Source organism: Exophiala xenobiotica, assembly GCF_000835505.1.
Source record: "Exophiala xenobiotica strain CBS 118157 unplaced genomic scaffold supercont1.3, whole genome shotgun sequence".
NCBI classification, from domain to species: Eukaryota; Fungi; Ascomycota; class Eurotiomycetes; order Chaetothyriales; family Herpotrichiellaceae; genus Exophiala; species Exophiala xenobiotica.
The window spans coordinates 2610091-2628566 of NW_013562492.1; the positions used below are offsets into that span (position 1 = coordinate 2610091).

General features: G+C 53.2%; 6 protein-coding genes across 7 annotated transcripts; 4 read left to right on the plus strand and 2 right to left on the minus strand.

The window, feature by feature from the left end:
* Positions 1–29: 29 nt before the first annotated feature.
* On the plus strand, positions 30–2147 carry PV05_05180 (uncharacterized protein). The gene is made up of 5 exons (XM_013461652.1): positions 30–460; positions 561–859; positions 1038–1210; positions 1391–1444; positions 1544–2147. Exons 1-5 carry the CDS (start codon positions 121–123, stop codon positions 1911–1913), a joined length of 1236 nt encoding a protein of 411 aa, XP_013317106.1. The 5' UTR covers positions 30–120; the 3' UTR covers positions 1914–2147.
* On the minus strand, positions 1915–7969 carry PV05_05181 (uncharacterized protein). Its single transcript, XM_013461653.1, has one exon. The coding sequence runs from the start codon at positions 7675–7677 to the stop codon at positions 2413–2415; it is 5265 nt and encodes a 1754-aa protein (XP_013317107.1). The 5' UTR covers positions 7678–7969; the 3' UTR covers positions 1915–2412.
* A 287-nt stretch (positions 7970–8256) lies between these two features.
* On the plus strand, positions 8257–11380 carry PV05_05182 (uncharacterized protein). Its single transcript, XM_013461654.1, has 2 exons — positions 8257–10480; positions 10539–11380. Exons 1-2 carry the CDS (start codon positions 8697–8699, stop codon positions 11311–11313), a joined length of 2559 nt encoding a protein of 852 aa, XP_013317108.1. The 5' UTR covers positions 8257–8696; the 3' UTR covers positions 11314–11380.
* A 219-nt stretch (positions 11381–11599) lies between these two features.
* On the plus strand, positions 11600–13445 carry PV05_05183 (uncharacterized protein). The gene is made up of 2 exons (XM_013461655.1): positions 11600–12255; positions 12303–13445. The coding sequence occupies exons 1-2, from the start codon at positions 11697–11699 to the stop codon at positions 13187–13189; spliced, it is 1446 nt and encodes a 481-aa protein (XP_013317109.1). The 5' UTR covers positions 11600–11696; the 3' UTR covers positions 13190–13445.
* Positions 13446–13844: 399 nt separating this feature from the next.
* Positions 13845–17060, plus strand: PV05_05184. 2 transcript variants are annotated; one of them, XM_013461656.1, is made up of 4 exons: positions 13845–14405; positions 14456–14860; positions 14915–15598; positions 15659–17060. In XM_013461656.1, exons 1-4 carry the CDS (start codon positions 14222–14224, stop codon positions 16894–16896), a joined length of 2511 nt encoding a protein of 836 aa, XP_013317110.1. In that variant the 5' UTR covers positions 13845–14221; the 3' UTR covers positions 16897–17060. The 2 variants fall into 2 exon arrangements, with proteins under 2 accessions (XP_013317110.1, XP_013317111.1); XM_013461657.1 differs by having other exon boundaries at positions 14456–15598.
* Positions 17061–17176: 116 nt separating this feature from the next.
* PV05_05185 (thymidylate synthase) lies at positions 17177–18343 on the minus strand (the record flags this gene model as incomplete). The annotated part of the gene is made up of 1 exon (XM_013461658.1): positions 17177–18343. The coding sequence occupies one exon, from the start codon at positions 18341–18343 to the stop codon at positions 17177–17179; it is 1167 nt and encodes a 388-aa protein (XP_013317112.1).
* Between the last annotated feature and the right edge of the window lie 133 nt (positions 18344–18476).

Consider the following 18476-nt stretch of genomic DNA (forward strand, 5'->3'; position numbering starts at 1 on the left):
GAGGCCTCCAGCGGCCCCCCGTACGTTAGGTTGCGAAACGCCAGGAAAACCTGTCCTAGGGACTCCCATTACTATCCTTGCAGTACTCTGTGGTAGTCCTTTCATACGCTCACGCCCAGCATGATCATGTCAAACCCAGCAACCGAGCCCGCTGCGGCCGACGACAAGACTGCCGGGACTGCCCTTCCTTCTTCATGGTACCGCACCCCAGCACTGTACGAACTCGAGCGCCGTGCCGTCTTTTCGAAGGAATGGATGTTCATCACGCACAAGAATCGCTTCACCAAGCCAGGGGACTACGTCCGCTACAATGTCGCGAACCTGCCCTTCTTCCTGATCATGGACCGATCAAAGAACATCCGCGGCTTCCACAACGTCTGCCGTCACCGCGCATATCCCGTCATCCGTCCCGAGGCTGAAGATACAGGGACAAAAAGTATCCTGGCCTGCTACTACCATGGTAGGTGTTACATATTACAGCCTCTTCTCTCTCACTTTACTTCCCTTCGTCAAAGGCAGGGCCCGTCCCGAGTCGAGGAGATGTGTTGATCATATCACAGGCTGGTCGTATGGCCTGGATGGCCGCTTGGCCAAAGCCCCACGCTTCGACGACGTCGAAGGGCTCGACAAGACCAAGAACGGCCTCTTCCCGATCCATGTGCACATCGACGCCCGCGGCTTCGTCTGGGTCAACCTTGAATCCTCGGAGACACCGAGCGTGAGCTGGGAATCTCGCTTCGCCGGGTCCGACACGCGCGACCGCCTTGCCGAGTTCAATATGGACGAGTACGTCTTTGACCATGCGTGGTCGATGGAGGGTAAGTATAATTGGAAGGCCTGCGTGGATAATTATAACGAGGTATGTGTGCCGCACCCCTACGCAGTCAGCTACTAGTGCTTTGCTGTTCTTTTCCTTCCGTGGCGCCTTGCCTTCGAATCGAATCGAATCGAAGGGGGAACAAGAAGCAGAAGATACTTATGGTGGAAGCCTCATGGTGATCAAAGCTGACTCCCGGTTTCTGTGGGATGTGTTGTAGTGCTACCATTGCCCAACCACGCACCCCTTATTTGTCGACAACTGCGACCTCTCCGTCTACCGCGTCGAGGCCCACGGGGGCGAAGTCGTCCACTACATCAAGGATAAGCCGGGCAAGAGCACGAACTCGTATGCGCCGAGTTTCTTCTTCCCCAATGCGACCGTGAGCATGACGTACGTACTTCCCGTCCCATCGTGGATGCTACCTGGACACTTCTTGAAGAGCCTTGTTCGCGAGTACCCCCTTCCTTACTTTGCTTCGCGGCGCTCGCACTCGCCTCCCCCAACGATCCCCAGCACTCGTCTTCGCGCTGACCGTCTCCGGCTGCAATGCTAATGCTAACGCTCCTTCAGCGCACCGTACTGGTATCTGATGCGCATCGTCCCGACCGGGCCTACAACAACGATGTAAGTATCCTGTCCCCCCCCTGAACCTCTCCCTTCACTCCCTTCCTCTTTTGTTCTCTGCGTCAGCAATTGTCTGACCATCAAACTATCACCATATAGAATGCAGTACGAAGTCTACCGTAACAGTCGGCTTTGCCCGACCTCCGACGACGCCTCGTTCACGCACATGGACGCCTTCTTCAAACAAGTCGAAGCCGAAGACAAGGCCCTCAACGACGCCGCTCAGACAAATCTCAACACGGGCACTTACTCGACCGGCAAACTCCATCCAAGCCAGGAGAGGGGCGTGCTACATTTCCAGAAACTCCTACGTGAAGCCGTCATGGAGCATCGCCAACTGGAGAAAGATGCCCAGCATGAGATATGGCCGGCGAGACTGTCCACAATATCCGAGAACGGAGAGAATGAGGATGTCAAGTTTTGTGCAGATCTTGAGGCCTGTTCAGTGGACAAGGCGGTAGACTGGTAGAGATAGGGGAAGACAAGACACTTTTAAGTAAAAAAAGCCTAGTATCACTGTCACTGGCACAGTCTCAGCGAAACAAAACACGCAGGAATGAGATATGAGACCGTTCAAATTGTTCGTCAGACGTGGAAATGAATTACATGGAAAGAAGTGTGAAAATGTGCATGATTGCCCCGAAGAGAAGAAAATGTCCAATGACCAGCTCAGGAATCGCTCAAAAAAGCAGGTAGCTCCTAGCCCAAAAAGGAAGTGACAAAACTCGGCCAAGCTCGATGCAATAGATATCCAGGAGAAAATTCGTCCAACTTTGTCCTCAACGCAGAAGCCGAAATCATGGAACAATCTGACTCGACTGGTTGCAACCCGAAAAGGGTGATGATGACAAGGCCAATTCGAGCAGACACCCTTTGTGCCTGTACACCAAAGATTGTTTGCGTCCACATCACCCTTGGCCTGGTCAGCCGTTTCTGCACGCGCAAGGTCACGGTGGAAGCGCCGTCACTCAGTCGAACTCGTCTTTGTTTCTGCCGTCCAACCAGTCCCTAGCCTTCTTAAGGCTGAATGTCCTCTGCGGCTTTGGGTCCTTGTACGCCTCGATGCCTGAATATCCTTTCGGCGACTCATCAGGGTGGAGGTGGTTGCCAATGATCCCATCTCCTCTCAGCTTGTCCGGCGGGTTGTGAGGCTGCGGGTCAGACGGCGAGATACCAAGAATACGCTCCTGCTTGCTCAGACGACGTTGCGGATGGTTTCCAGGCGCGCTCGCGCCAGTATTTGTCATAGCAGGTTGGCCGCCGCCGAAGCTGGACGGCGGAGGTCGTGTAGCATAAGAGTCGCTAACATTTCGGGTGGCGGACGGCGTCGCGCGGTTGTTTACCGAGGACCCTATGGTCAACGAGCGTCGAACACTGGGGTGCTTAGCAGGTTCGAGACTGTGGTTTGCTGGTGGGCGACTTTCAGTGTCGTAGAGAACATCGTGGTTAACCGGGGCGTAGTTTGTCTCCCTGGGCTGAGATGGCTGCTGATTGACGCTTCCCTGCTGCCATGGCTGTGATTGCCGTCCCGGGATGCCAATATGTGGCTGGCCATCATGGTCTGATTCGTCGTCACTGAAATCTTTCTTCAGTGGCTTACGGCTGCCGAACAGGCTAAACCGACGACGCGGAGCGGCTGCCTTGGAATACGCTTCGCCCTCACTGTAACTCTCATCGTCGCTTTGTTCTTGGCCCCAGTTACCCTTTGGAGCACCGACCGCTTTGTGGCTTCGTCTCTCACCAATGCCGAATCTGTTCAGAAGAGTGGGTTTCCTGTGCACCCCAGTATTCTCATCGAGCTTCTCCCGATCCGAACTGCCGTCATACCAGAGGGCGGGAACGAGCAGCCGATAGGGTATCGTGATACCAGCCGGCTGCTTCTGATTGACTTCGACGTTCAAAACGATGTCAAGCCCCCCTTCTAGATTGATACGGTCGTTGACGTCGATTTCGTTACCTTCAGCGTCGACGGCAGGAACATTTCCTTTCCTGACTGCTTTTTCGGACATATTGGTTGGCCGGCGCTGAAAGGTGTTGGGACGAACAGGTGCGTCTGATGAAGTATGATCGAATGAGGAGGCGCGCCGCTGAGGCACGGCTTGGAAGTCGCCAGAAGATTGTCTTGAGCCTGAGGCGTTCCTGTCATGGCTGACAGGACGTCCATTCTGCTGAGTCGTGCCATCATGAGACGCAGATCGGCCCTGATCATACATTGTGTCACGATAGGAAGTCGGAGGTGCACCTCGCGAGCTCAATCGACGGAAAAGAGTCCGAGGATTGACATCTTCTTTGCTAAATGAAAAGTGGCGGCGACGTGGTTCCGGAGTCACTTGCTCCTCTTCTTCGTCTGCAGCCTCCGACATTGAGTGCGTCTCTGTTAGAGATGGTGGAGGGGTCGACCCAGGACTATATTCTTGGATCGAACACCAGTTTCGTCGGGGCAGCAGCTGCTTATTGTTTCGTCTCTTGTTGTCCACGTCGTGCGTAAACATCGGGATCATATTCTCGTCGGTGTACATGTCCAAGTGATGAGTCTTGTTACGTTTGTTCAGGATGTCAGCCAACATGTCGGAAGGTGGTGTGTTGACGATGGCCGAAGATATTATGTTCGGCATGTAGCGATGATCTCGATCCTTCGGGATCTTGAGTTTTGGGTTGGAATGGAACTGGCCAATTGCCGCAAGATGAACATCTCCGCTGAGGATTGTGATGCGGCAGGACTTCTCAGCTGCGAGATCTTGCAAATCTTTGACCAAGTCGTTGCGTTCATGTTTGTGGTTTCTCGCAGTCCAGTGATCGTCTAGATCATCGAGGATTTCCACTCCGCCGTCAAACTTATTGAGGAAGCCGCCTTTCATAAATCCAGCTCTTCCCAAAGCTTTCACAGGGTCCATAAGACGACTCGTCAACACATTCTCCAACCATACCAGTCGAGGGTAGGCGATCGGAACTCCCAGCAACACGAGTAAATGTTTTGTTTCGCCCTCGATGAGTTCTTTGCGGCACCGCTCGAGTACAATATCAAGGGTGTCAACGCTGAGGACCTCGTTGCGCATGCGTTCTGTCCTACAGTCCAGGCCTAGGAATGCAACATGCTTGCCCATGTGCATAAATACGCTCCTGCTGACTTGTTTGATGTAAGGCCCGGGTTCCCTGCCCAGGACCCAACTGGGCTCGTGAGCAGTCGTCTCCTCTGAGACACTCTGGTGTTGGAAAAGCATGTAGTACTTGAAAGCAACGCTTCCTATCCCGGAGAATACTGGAGTTTCCATGAAATGATGGGGATATGATCCAAACCCGTCGATAATGTCATGATCGTCCCAAATATTGACCATCGGGATCTGACTAGCGCCCATACTGAACAGACCTTGAGAAAACCACATCGCGTACCTGTTGAGATAGAAACTCTCGAGCTCTTCTTTCATTTCGTGTGTGAAGGGAGCATGGTGTTTGTGGGCAGGGTTCCGCATTCGGGTCCATTCGCCGAAATGCTGTGTGTCAAGCATGACTCTGTCATTGTAGATTTGATCGCCGCCACCAATCATGACATGGAAGGGTCGAGTCTGATGAGTATTCAGAACATCTCTCCACAATGGGTCTGGTCCACCGAAATTGTTTGGATTCACCGATAGGCTAAATCCATTGCAGCTGTGAAACATCATGTTCATGGTCTGGCCGCGACCAGGAACCCAAAAACCAACAGAAGCACTTCTGTTGATTCGGTATGCAATATGCTGTTGCTCCTCCGCAAGTTCGATCTCGAGATTGAACCGCCAGAATGTCACGTCCCTGTCGGGGTCGGCATACAACCTTGCACCTTTGACTTCGGAATATCTTCCCAGCCGCTCGCCGTCAGCTTCAGAAGACTTTCTGCTTGGATTTGCATGGTGAAGTCCATCTAGATCCGTCGGACTAGGCGAGTCTTCGAACAGACCGTCATTGTTCTCCATTTGTGACAGATCTTTGCCCTCTTCAATATGATCAATGGGCCGAACATATAGTGCGCGACCTGTTCTTGAAAGCTTTGTCAAGCCAGCGATAGGGTCAATGTACTCAGGACTTAGGCCATCTTCAACTACTTCATGAGGCGGTGGAGGAAGTAATCTCTGGGGCTGAGAGAACAGGCGCAGCGTCGGCGGCTCTTCGTAGGAGGAATGCGAGTCCTGGGTTACGATCAAAACGCTTCCTCGCCATACTTCTCGATCTTCGCCCTTCTCGACCTTGATCCTCTTCATCCCCGTATATCGAAGCAAAGGCCCACAGCGTAGGTAAAGCCTTGGCCTGAACTCCGCCGTCTTATCGTCGATGGGAGCGTCTAAGCCCGATTGATGAGATACTGAGTTTGACCTACTCCGTCGTCGACCAGAAGGTGCTGCCGACTGTTCCCACCAGGGCTTGCTCTTGTCAATTGGTGCAGCTACCTCGGTGGAGAAATGGTCTGAAGTCAGCCTCGCTGTTCCAGCCTCTTTCCACTCATCCACGGGCCGCCGGTTCATAGGCTCTTTGAAAGAGACGCTTGATTTCCGCTGCCTTTGCCGTATCACATCAGCAACCTTTTCGGGTGGCGACCTGGGACTGCTGGGGTGCGGTGAAGGCTGAAGACCTTGAGAGGCTAGAGGAGGTGTTTGCGGCAGACGACGTTGGTTAGCAGGCGAATTTGACGCAAGGGCACCAGCAGTCTGATCGTGCGCTTCAGGCTTCTGAGCTCTCATGCTTGCTGTGGTAGTTGGCACTGGAATTCGACTTGGGTGTGGGTCAGAAGGTACGCGTCGTTCTACGGATGCTGGCCGAGTCTTTTGGAGCTTGCGAGATCCTTCTCTTGTAAGACGATTGGGTGCAGATACTCCTGTCAATTTCTCCAAGGCTGCTTTGTGGGAGGCGTTTTGTCGTTCTATAAAGCTTCCTCGTCCAGACGTGCGCCTGATTTGAGTCTCAGGGACGAGAGGTGCTCTCGACAATCCATCAGAAGATAATGACTGTTCGTCGGCTGGTCTGACATTTTGACGATTTTTGGCTTGAAGTCTCTCTGCTTGCCCCTTGGCCACTTCAACGGGTACCTGAGACAGTACTCTTACTGGCTCATCGGTACGCGTCTCATCCCAGCCATATTTGGCGCTTGCTCGACGAGGCTGACTTTCATTGCTGGTCTGGAGAGGACTTGATATTGTGTAATCAAAGCCAGGAGGTCCTTCACCAGATAGAGTCCTCACATCCGGCCGACGGTTGTCGAGTGTTGTGCTGTGCTGCAATCGCTGGCGGTGAGTTGTGCTAAGATTTCGGACAAATCCTGCGTCTTCCAAGCTCGGCACTTCTGGCTCATCTGGCAGGTCACGGTTTGATGCGGACCGTCTGGACGAAGCGGCTATTTTATGGGCAGGAGGGGCTTGCCGAGGCGATTCGACCTCGCCGGCCAATTTTGATGCGTTGCGTTCTCGCAAGAGCATCTCCGCTTCCTGTGCCCTGGCACGCTTTGCTTCTTTGTTGATGTCGTTGAGCGTGACCTCCAGCTTTTGAAGTGGAGATCGATCTGGAGCCCAATCGCGACGGTGAGCGTCCTCCCGGAGCGCACTCGATCTGCTCACTGCCGAGATGGGTTCCTCGGTATACCGCGGTATATCAGAGGTACGGCGAGACTTTTGAGTGCTTCTGGCCTGATCTGATCTCGGTCCGGACGCAGACTGAATGTCGCGCCGTGGCATGGTAACCGGACTCGTGCTGTTGAGATCTGTAGTTCTTATGCGCAGGCCATCCGCCTGGACAGGTTTTCTAGGAATGATCGGAGCGACGTCCTCGTGATCTGTGTCCGACATTGCGCTCGGCTTAGGGTTGTTGTTCTCATCCGGATGGCCCTCGTTCATGTCTGCAAATGCTTCTCTGTGGAATGGCCTCCCCTTAGCTCTTTGCGAGAATGATCTGTGAACGGCGGGCTCGCCTTGCCCCGAGGTTCGATAAGAAATTGGCGGTCCTCGAGGAACTTCGGGCGCCGCTGGAGGAGGGAGCTGGGCAGCATCTGTGTCTTCAGTGTACGTCCGCTTGGACTGACCCATACTATGCCGGCGACTCCCACCGTTGTTAGCTTTTGTCCGTGTTTTGTTCTGAAGAACCAGAGCATCAAGCGCAGGGTCATGGTAGAGGTCGAGAGGGTTCATCGAGGTAGCCATTCTGGCAACAGAGGATAAACTCTGGGGAGATCCAGCAGCGGAAGGGACGAGTTCAGGGTCTTTCACAATCATTGAGGACAGCCATAGGCAGGGTATTCAGGTGCTCGAGGAAGACGAACGAGGCTCTTGGCTGGAGGCGCGATTGAAAGACTGATGTGGATGGAGTAGATGCGGTCGGGCTGCGAGACCGAGGACGGGGGGACGATGTGACACAACTATCGGACAAAAGTAATCGGTATGGAGCTATGTCATGTTGAAAGTATGTACAGGAAGAAATCAAGAAGGGAATGCTTAACGCAGCAGAAGACATCTGAAGAGCGCTGTACGTAGATGAGGTACCCATGTTCCGCGTGGCTGGTAAAGTCGATGACCACCGTGGAGGGAGACAAAACTGGACGAAATCGTGCAGCTGGCGGACGCCAAATCAAGTTGCGTCAAGCCTCTGACGGGCACGACGGGGCAGTTTTCTGGGGACTCATTCGTCACGCTGATGGGCTTCCGGCCCGCTGGAGTGCGAGCGCGTTAGGCGGCTTTTAAGCAGAAGCATGCCCAATCGGTGCTATTGAAGATGGCGGGTTACGGCGGCTAGAAGGACTGGTCCCTGGTTAGCAGTATCTCAACCCGCAAGTCACAATTCTCCAGTGCCATCATGGGAAAAGGTGTCCGCCTGCAGTTTGCCCCGAACTGCGAGCCTACGGCTGGGCTTCACAAAAATCCGATATTCGTATTGACCAAGAACCGCAGTGCCATATTATCCTTCTTTGACTCGACCTTTTTCCTACGGCGAATAGCGCGGTCGCTCTCGGTTCTGACATTCCTTTTTGATCCCTTTGTGTGCTGCTTGGAACGGGCTCATCTGCGACACTCGACAAATCAGCGGACCGTCATAACTACTCACGTTTCACAATCCTCTCGTTTCCGACAGAAGTCATAAATTTGGCCACGCAGAGTCTGTACCCTCGAGAATCGTGTCACAAATCGACTCCCTCGAAAAGGCGCCCGTCTAATCGATCCTACCTCAACGGACTTCCATCACTACGTCTCGAAGGAATGCCTTGCATTCTCCACTAGCCTTTCCTTGTGACATTATCATGCGTCTGCCATCATGGCTTTCGCTGCTGCTTCTGGCTGGAAATGTGATAGCTGGTCGGCGGGAGTACGACAAGAATGACTATTTTGCCGCCCATCTTGCTCCAGCAGCGGATCCTCAAGAGGTGGTTCGTCGTTTCGGGGTCCTGCATGAAGGGCAAATCGGGGAATTGAGCAGACATCACACCTTCTCTTGCCCCAAAGGCTCCTGTCAAGACTTCGAGACTTCCTTGCACGAATTAAAACTGCGAAAAACAAGACGGCGGAGGGCGGTGGACCTGCAAGAACGTCAGCCGTCCTGGAGAGATCTATCTGCAGAATTGGGTGGCATTCTATGGGCAGAAAAACAACAGTTACGGCATCGTCATGTCAAGCGAATCCCACCACCGACATCCCCAAACCTTGGATCGAGGCGGGAACAGGCAGACTCGAAAGCCAATGAAGAGCCGGACTCTGCGCAGCAGGAAGCTATTCAACGCCTGAACAGCATTGCGGAAACGCTGGACATTCAAGATCCTATATTCAAAGAGCAATGGCACCTGTTTAATCCGTTGCAGCTAGGGCATGACTTGAATGTGACTGGTGTATGGCTGGAAGGCATCACAGGCAACGGTACTATCTCTGCTGTTATTGACGACGGTCTTGATATGTACAGCGATGATCTAAAAGCAAACTATTATGCTGAAGGGTCATATGATTTCAACGAGAAGTCTCCTGAACCAAAACCCCGGCTGTTTGACGACAAACATGGTACGCGCTGTGCTGGAGAGATTGCCGCGGTCAGGAACAACGTTTGCGGAGTAGGCATGGCGTATGACAGCAAGGTTGCTGGCATCCGAATTCTGTCTAAACCCATAAGTGATGAAGACGAGGCAACAGCTATCAACTACCACTACCAGGAGAACGACATCTATTCGTGCTCATGGGGTCCGCCCGATGATGGGGCAACGATGGAGGCTCCTGGACTCCTCATTCAAAGAGCCATGGTCAATGGCATCCAGAGTGGCAGAGGCGGCCTGGGGTCTGTGTTCGTATTCGCAGCGGGAAACGGAGCAGCCAGCGAAGACAATTGCAACTTTGATGGATACACAAACAGCATCTACAGTATTACAGTCGGAGGCATTGACAGAGCTGGCAATCATCCATATTACTCCGAGGCTTGCTCGGCGCAGCTGGTTGTGACATATAGCTCTGGCCACCAGGATGCTATCCATACAACTGATGTCGGCGTCGACAAATGCTACACCGGCCATGGTGGTACATCGGCTGCCGGCCCACTAGTGGTAGGCACTGTTGCCCTCGCCCTTAGTGCCAGACCAGACCTCAGCTGGAGAGATCTTCAATATCTGTGTGTGGAAACGGCAATCCCAATACATTTGGACGATGGCGGCTGGCAGAACACCACGATCGGTAAAAGGTTCAGTCACATTTACGGCTATGGCAAGGTCGACGCATACCGTTTCGTCGAGGCTGCGAAGGCATTCGTACCTGTAAAACCGCAAGCTTGGTTTCACTCACCTTGGCTCAGTGTTCAGCACCAGATTCCCGAGGGTGACAAGGGGCTTGCTGCGAGTTTCAATGTCACCGAAGACATGCTAAGGGATGCCAATCTAGAAAGGCTTGAGCATGTGACAGTCACCATGAATGTCGAGCATGGCAGAAGAGGAGACTTGAGTGCCGACCTGATCAGTCCTGATGGGGTAGTCAGCCACCTTGCAACAACTCGCCGCCCAGATAGTGCCGATACCGGTTATGAAGACTGGACATTCATGTCTGTTGCTCACTGGTAAGTTCGGCCTGAGGGTTGCCTATCATCTGCTTTTCGCTTACTGACGCAGCAACAGGGGAGAGCATGGAGTTGGCAAATGGACCGTTATCGTCAAGGACACCAATCAGAACGAGTTCAACGGCACATTCATTGACTGGCGTCTCAATCTCTGGGGTGAATGTATCAACGATCAGATCCAAGGCCTACATCCACTGCCGGATGAGCACGATGATGACCATGAAACCGCGACGGCAATAGTCAGTACGACAAGCGTGGATGCAGCACCCCCACCGACTTCGCTGCCAGCAAAACCTACCGACCATATTGACCGACCAACGAAGCCGAAGCCTAGCGAGGATTCTGATGATCCTGATACCACAGCTACCGTCACCGCTACAAGCACAATCTTGGTACCAGCGGCCACGACGACTGTGGTGGCAGAACCTACACATGCCTACTCTGACAGCTTCCTTCCCTCCTTCTTCCCTACATTTGGTGTCTCCAAGCGAACTCAGATTTGGATTTACGGCTCCATAGGTTTGATTATAGTCTTCTGCGCCGGCCTCGGGGTCTATTTCGTGGTCCAGCGAAGAAAACGACTTCGGAATAACCCAAGGGATGCTTATGAGTTCGAAATGGTGGGAGATGCGGACGATGACGAACAGCAAGGCCTGAATTCTCGCGGTGGGCGCGGCAAAGGCAGGGCTCGTCGAGGAGGGGAGCTTTACGATGCATTTGCGGGTGAAAGTGATGATGATCTCTACAGTGAGGAAGATACATATCAAGATACACCTAGTAACGACACCAGCACAGGCTCGAGGGGCGACAGCCCTGCAGAGAGGGAAAAGTAAGGCATCATATTGCAGTTAGGCGTTTGGCATGAAAAAGATGTACAGTACGATGTATTGTTACGAAACGCATATCATTGAATCCTTCCTCCTGCCAATCCTTGCACGATCTGCTTGTCTGGTTTGTGAATAGTATTGAAGCGGTCCCAATTCGTACTCGGAGTCGTGATATGTTAATACGAGCTGTTGTTTCCTGATAGATTTACCTTGTTGTGGCTGCTGGGCGGTAATTACATGTAATCTTGGAGGCACGCACCCTGAAGTTTGCTCTTCAATTGCAGCAGATTCGGCTGCCTTCAGAATCGGTCTTTCTTTCTAGCCACGCATAGACCATCCTCAGAAGACCTCGACCGGAGCATCATGACCCCTAGAACACAGTATATACCATGGTGGCCGGCTCTAGGTCGTCGTTGAGGCGTCCTACGTTAAGAGGTCACAATTCACCCACGTCCAGCAGTCCATTGATCGAGAACACGCCACCTCTACTTCCGCAATCCGGGAACGGCACCAATGTAACGCGAATCAAGCGCCTCCGTACCTCTACCATTACCGGAGATCAACAAACCCTGAAAAGACGTCGATTATCGACCAGCAAGAGCGAGATACCACAATTACGCATACCGTTACGAAGCCGTGGGGGCCTGCCTAAAGTCATCTCAGCACCGCCAGCGGCTGTCACCCAAAATGCAGCTGCACCAAAGCTCCAGGCAAATTCGCCCAATATTGGAAAGCCCCTTGACTCACCGAGCGGCAAACCACAATATGACCAGATCAAGATTATTGAAGAGAGGGCGAGAGCCTCAATACAAGAAGGTGGGCCGTTGGAATCGCAGGAGGAGAGGCGAAAACTACGATCTGAAGACGGAGGGTCACGAGCGAAGACAGAGCTTGCACAATACTTTCCTGAATTCGAGGAGATGCTCAGTCTGAGGCCTTTAGATCCAGGTCTGCCTCACAAACTACTCCATTTAACCGCAGCTGACACAGGATAGGAGCCTTGACCGTGCAAACCAAAATCATTCTTGTTGACGACACTCCCGACTTCAAGCCTCCGCCTCCCAGAACAGATCCTTTTGGGGTGAACAAAGCTCTACACAACGTGGAGATCATCCAGCTCAGCCAGAGGGGTGTCTCTACAGATGCCACTGCTGAAGATCCCTTGAACGAAGACGTCTACCTCAAGATACACGCGAAAGCCGAAAGACATGAGAAACAGATCAAGAATGGTGATCGAGAAAGAGCCCAGCATGAGAAATATCAACTTGAAAAGCTGCTGGATGATCTTCGTGGACCAGACTGGCTAAAGACGTTGGGAATATCTGGAATTACAGAAACGGAGAAGAAGCGATACGAACCCAAACGATTGCTGTTCATTCGTGAGACCCAGGGATTGATTGACAAATTCAAACGTTGGAAAGAGGAAGAAAAACGCCGGAAGCTGGAAAGAGAACAAGCTCTGCTGGAGGAGGCTCTGGAAGAAGCAGAGAGCATGGAAGCTGCGTCGTCTGAGGAGGACGAAGGAAGTATAGCATCTGCATCTACACATGCAGCGAACTCGAGCGAGATCGACGCACTCGCATCGCAACAGCTTATTGACGAAACGAAGAACGCGAGCAAACGCAGGAAGGCAATGCCCTTGCCTCTGCCTCTGCCAGAGCCGCCTCCTCCCAAACCGTTTGTCTCGTTTTTCGACAAACGGCATCTTCGGGATGCGGCAGTCTCGGGGCGGCAACGTGGACGGAACATACTGGCATTCGGCCACGCTGTGCCTGAATTCGAGGAAAAAGAGTTCCAGTTGCCCAATGACGTTCTTACAGAAGAGGCGATCAAAGCAAGTCAGCGGTCAAGAAGACGCGTGCGGCGGGGCGTCGAAGACTGAAAAAGTGTACATTGAGCGAAAGAGCTTCTCACTATCAAGGATCTGTATGGTATGGAAGGGGTCGTCACATTCGTCGCAGAGGACGGGGACGGCTGATCGGTATGTTGGCGGCTTGGAGCAGGTTACTTTGTAGAATTACTGAAAAGCGCATTATGGATATGTATGGCTCTGCAAAGGATGATTCTCAAGGCGGATTCTTGCTTCACTGGAAATCTACGTTAGGTACTTAGCACAATTATTAGCGACGCGAACAATACTGCATTTCCATCGTGTCACCTTACAAAGCAAAGAAGACGAAGACTCCTTGTGACGCCGGCATTGTGCTGATGACACAACATTTGCCCTGATCTTACACAGCAACGCCTCGCCATGCTCTGTACAATGTGCGCTTGCTTCTGTCGGCCGCAGTGGCAGCACCTGCTGTGCTATGAAACGCGGATGTTCATTGTACCGCTCACGGTGTTGATCGAGTACCGAGCAGCTTGCCACAGATCGCTTGAACTTCCCCAGATCCCTGAAGATGCTCTCCGCCAATGATTTCGATTCCCAAAGAGGCTACGCTCATCACGCGCGCCGGAGGGAGACGAAACGTGTGGCGTGGGAGGAGTAAGCGACGCTCAAGCAAGGCTTATCCTAAATTTGGGTCCAAGCCTCAGCCGCAGTCTCAGGATCCAAACCGCCGCAGGCAAAGGCTGCCCCGTAATGCTGACCACAATGCAGAGTAGGTACGAGTCTGGCCATGTACCTTACCGTTGAGTATCATGGCCCGCCTGCCTGCTCTATAACGGGCGGTAGCGTTTCCTTGATTGATATTCCTCAATCCTTCGGCTGAGAAGGCACATCCATCAAATACGTGAGATTTGCTATTCTGCCGCACTCTTTTGCACGACCAGTCACTCGTTTACGGAGTACCAAGTACACATATACACGGATTGGGTATCGTCAACGTTCAGTACATCCATATCCTCCGTCTGCGCATGTTGATTCCTCGTGAAGAGTGACATATTCTCTACCATTCAATCCCCCAACGCCATGGTGAGCGCCCTGGGCCATGCATGTGCGCTTGCAGCCCTGTGCTTTGCTCACCTTGGAGCGGGATCTACTATCACAGCTCCTCCCAATGCTCTCGAGCCTCGGGCGACGCCGACATCGACGAATATCGCTTGTGGTTGGGCTTCAAGCGCTTCCAAGTCTTACCTATCGTCGCATCCTTCAGGCAAGTACACACCTATATGGATGCCTAGGCATTGAGACTGACTGTGACAGCAACTGCTGCCGAAATACCAGCAGACCTTGCATACAAATGCTTGAAATCTGTGCCTAACTACCCAGAACCCGCCGTTTGCCTGATCGACTCGTTGCGGACATACCTTGAATTTCAAAGTACCGTCGAATACTTACAGGACCCGCCCTCAGGATTCCTCTTTCCTGCGGTGGACCTGTACGGAGAATTGGATAAGATAAAAGAGAAAGTCGCGGGTGGACAGTACGAAAGCGAGTATGACATGCAACTGGACATCACGGCGTTGCTCAACGCAGCCCGTGATGGTCATTTATCCTGGCAAGCTGATCTGATGGGGGCTTTCACTTTTCTGCGAGGTGGTGTCAGCAACCTAGGTCTGGTATCCGTCTCTGCAGACGGCATCGAGTCGCCGCAGGTGTATCTTGCCAGTATGCACTTCCCAAGAAAATTACGCTTTGACAGACGGCGCTGACAGGTGACAGGTGACCTGGTTGCTAACAATGCTGGGCTCACAAAAGTACAGCCGGTGACCGGTTTCACACCGTCGCCCGTGGAGAGCATCGATGGCATGGACGTTGTCACTTTCCTGTTGAAGCAGTCGATGGTCGGCCTATCTCAGGACCCCGACGCGTTATGGAACCAAAATTTCTTCCAACTCGGCAATCGTGGCACTCGTAACTTTGTGGCTCCGAAATACTATCCGGGACCCATGACAAATGTGACTTTCAGCAACGGGAGTACGCACCAGATCACGAATGTCGCACGAGTGAATTTCCCTCTTGACGGCATCTCGACTGGAGAAGAAGCTTACGCCGTGTTTTGTCCTAGAGCTTTGGCGTCGGCGTCAGCGAGTGCCACCGCGGCAGCCAGCAGTGCTGCCTGGTCAACAGCGATACCAAGCTCGACTGAATCACCCCCAAGCTCTCCAACCATCCCTCTATATCCGTACCCTGCGATCAAACACAGCGCCAACTCCGTGGCGGGATACTACCTTAATGACACCGGCTACACTGACGTTGCAGTTCTGCAAGTCCGAGATTTCGAAGCCGCAGACGAAGACCCGTTGACCTACTCGATGGAGTTCCAGGCCGTGGTCCAGAAGTTTCTTTATGCCGCCGTGAAGACAGGCAAGAGGAAGCTCATCATTGATCTTCAGGGCAATCCAGGTACTTCTCCCACCTTGCTCAAATTTTCTCCTCCAGCAAATGCACTAACTCTGGTTGCAGGCGGCCATGTCGATCTTGGCACAGACCTATTTGCGCAGCTCTTCCCCTCTATCCCGCCGAACTCGAAGTCCAATATGCGTGACCACCTGGGCTTCTGGATCCTGGGCAACGTAGCTTCGTCCAACGTCACCGCTGCAACCAAGACCCCCGACGGCGGCGAAGACGAACTCGTCTCCGAACTCACTTACATGCCATTATCCTACCAGTCCGTCGTGACCGACGACCTAAAGGACTTTTCCGACTTCAACTCTTACTATGGACCGAATGAGCTTTACGGCGGCAACTTCTCGTCCTTTTTCCAGAATAACTACACCGACGCCTCGGCCTCCGACTTTGAAGGCACTGGCATCATTGTCACGGGCACGAACAACCGCACCGATTTCCGACAGCCCTTCGCCGCGCAGGACATCGTGGTGATATACGACGGGTATTGTGCCAGCACGTGCACCGTCGTGAGTGAGTATCTGAAATCGTTTGCGGGCGTGCAATTCATTGCGCTTGGCGGCCGGCCGCAGAGTGGGCCGATGCAAGCCATCGGCGGCGTCAAGGGCACGCAGGTGTTCCAATTCGTACCGAATTTGTACCAGTGGCTTGACCTCTGGGAGAGTCCAGAGAACAACCTGCTCGGCTTGGCGAACGGGACAATTTGGGACAATTTCACACTAGACCCGATCTTGCGCAGTCAGGTTGTAGTCACGGGCGCTGGTACAGGCGGCAGCGTAAACGGCCGGAATCACTTTCGTTTCGGGGACGAGAGCGAGACGCCGTTGCAGTTTGTATATGAGGCGGCGGACTGTCGGATGTGGTGGACCAGGGAGATGCTGTATGACCCGGTGTTCTTGTGGGAAAGGGTCGCGAATATGGCCTTCACCGAGAGGAAGGGGACGCAGTTCAATTCCAAGTATTGCGTCCAGGGGAGTACTGGACATCCGACTAGTATCAGTGGCGCGTGGAGGAATGGGACCTTGGGGCCGCAAGTGCCCCCTGCCAATGCCAGTGCCAGCGTGGAGGGATGGAAGTTGACGGGCAGGCCGCTGGGGCAGAATGATCAAGGACGTGTCAATACAGGTGTGGGTGTGAGCGGGACGAGTTCGAACATCAAGGTCGAGAATAACGCGGTGGAAAGCCTGGCGGATAGTCTGGGATTGAGCAGTATGAAGCAAGCTTGCGCGAACTACACGGGGGACAAGTGGCTTGTGATACTTGTGTGTAATGCGTTGGGTGTGAAGATTGACTGAGGAAGGATGAGAAAGGAGGAAATATGGGAATGTGTTTTTTTTAGCGAGCGAGCATTGCTGGCGTTTGGATCGCGACATTCTCTTCTGGTAGCTCGGCTGGAGGAATCTGAAGGCGGATATCTTCACTGGAAAGGTGGTATATTAATAAAAGCATTCAATACTCCATTTGCCCTGACATCAATTTTGTCTACTGGTATATCAATGCTCGTATGACCATCTTACCATTGCCACAGAGCCCCCAACCGTGTCTCACAGGCAAAACGCAGCACACAACATCAGATCAGACGCTCATCTTCATTTTGATTCCCCCATGCGGCTTATAGCCAACAACTTCAAGTTCCTCGACCTTCCAGCCGTCCATGTTCCCACTCCCTCTATCGTCACGCTTGATATTCAGCGTCGGAAAGTCCCTTGGCTCACGAAGCAATTGCTCCTTCAGAGCGTCGATGTGGTCCAAGTACACATGCGCATCACCCATTGTGTGGATGAGTTCGCCGGGCACCAGATCGCACGCGTGCGCAAGCATGTGTGTCAGCAGCGCGTAGCTGGCGATGTTGAACGGCACACCCAGGCCCATGTCGCAGGAGCGTTGGTAGAGGACGCACGAGAGGTGGCCCTTCGCCTTGCGCTCTGCTTTCTCGCCATTTTTGCCATCGTCGTGCTGCCCGAGTGCAGCCTCGCCCCTGACCGCATCAGGGAAACTAACATAAAACTGCGCAAACATATGGCAGGGCGGGAGAGCCATGAGTTTCAGGTCCGCGACGTTCCAGGCGCTCAGGATGATTCTCCGATCGTAGGGGTTGGTTTTGAGTTTGCGCACAATCTCAGCGATCTGGTCGACCCCTTTGTCCGTGTAGTCGGAGTGGCAGTCTTCGTACGCAGCACCGAAATGCCGCCATTGGAAACCATAGACAGGGCCGAGGTCGCCTTCCTCGCGGTGTGAGAAGCCCAGAATGTCCAGGAACGCGCGCGAGCCGTTGCCGTCCCAGATGTGGATGCCCGCTTCCGAGAGCGGCCGTGAGGATGTGCAGCCCGATATGAACCAGAGGAGCTCGGTGGTTACGGCGCGAAGGAAGACGCGTTTCGTGGTTAGGAGAGGGAGGACGGAGATGCGGTCGGAGCCAGAGGTGGACGAAGAGGATGGTTTGGACAAGCTGAACCGCAGTTGGGGAGGGGCGAAGAGGGAGAGTGTGCCGGTGCCGGTGCGATCGGGGCGGTGTTCACCGCGCAAGAGGATGTCGCGGATCAGGTTGAGATATTGGTATTCTGCGTGGTTTGGGTTTGGTGGTGAGGAGGTGGGATTCGTGGGTATCGGAGTGGAAGTGCCTGTTGTGACGGGTGATTCTCTGTTCGAGCCATTTTGCAGGTTCTTCGCATTTTCCTTGATGAAGCCTATTGAGTCGCCGGGCGCAGGTAGGGGTTCTGTAGCAATGGCAGAAGGAGCCATGTTCGGAGCTCGACGAGAAAGATTGGGCAATATAGCTGGGTGTGGTGTTAATGGTTCATCGGGTCTGGGCCTGAGTCTGGTAACACAGTCACAGTACATTGGATTAATCATTGAACGCGAAAAGACGCGCCGA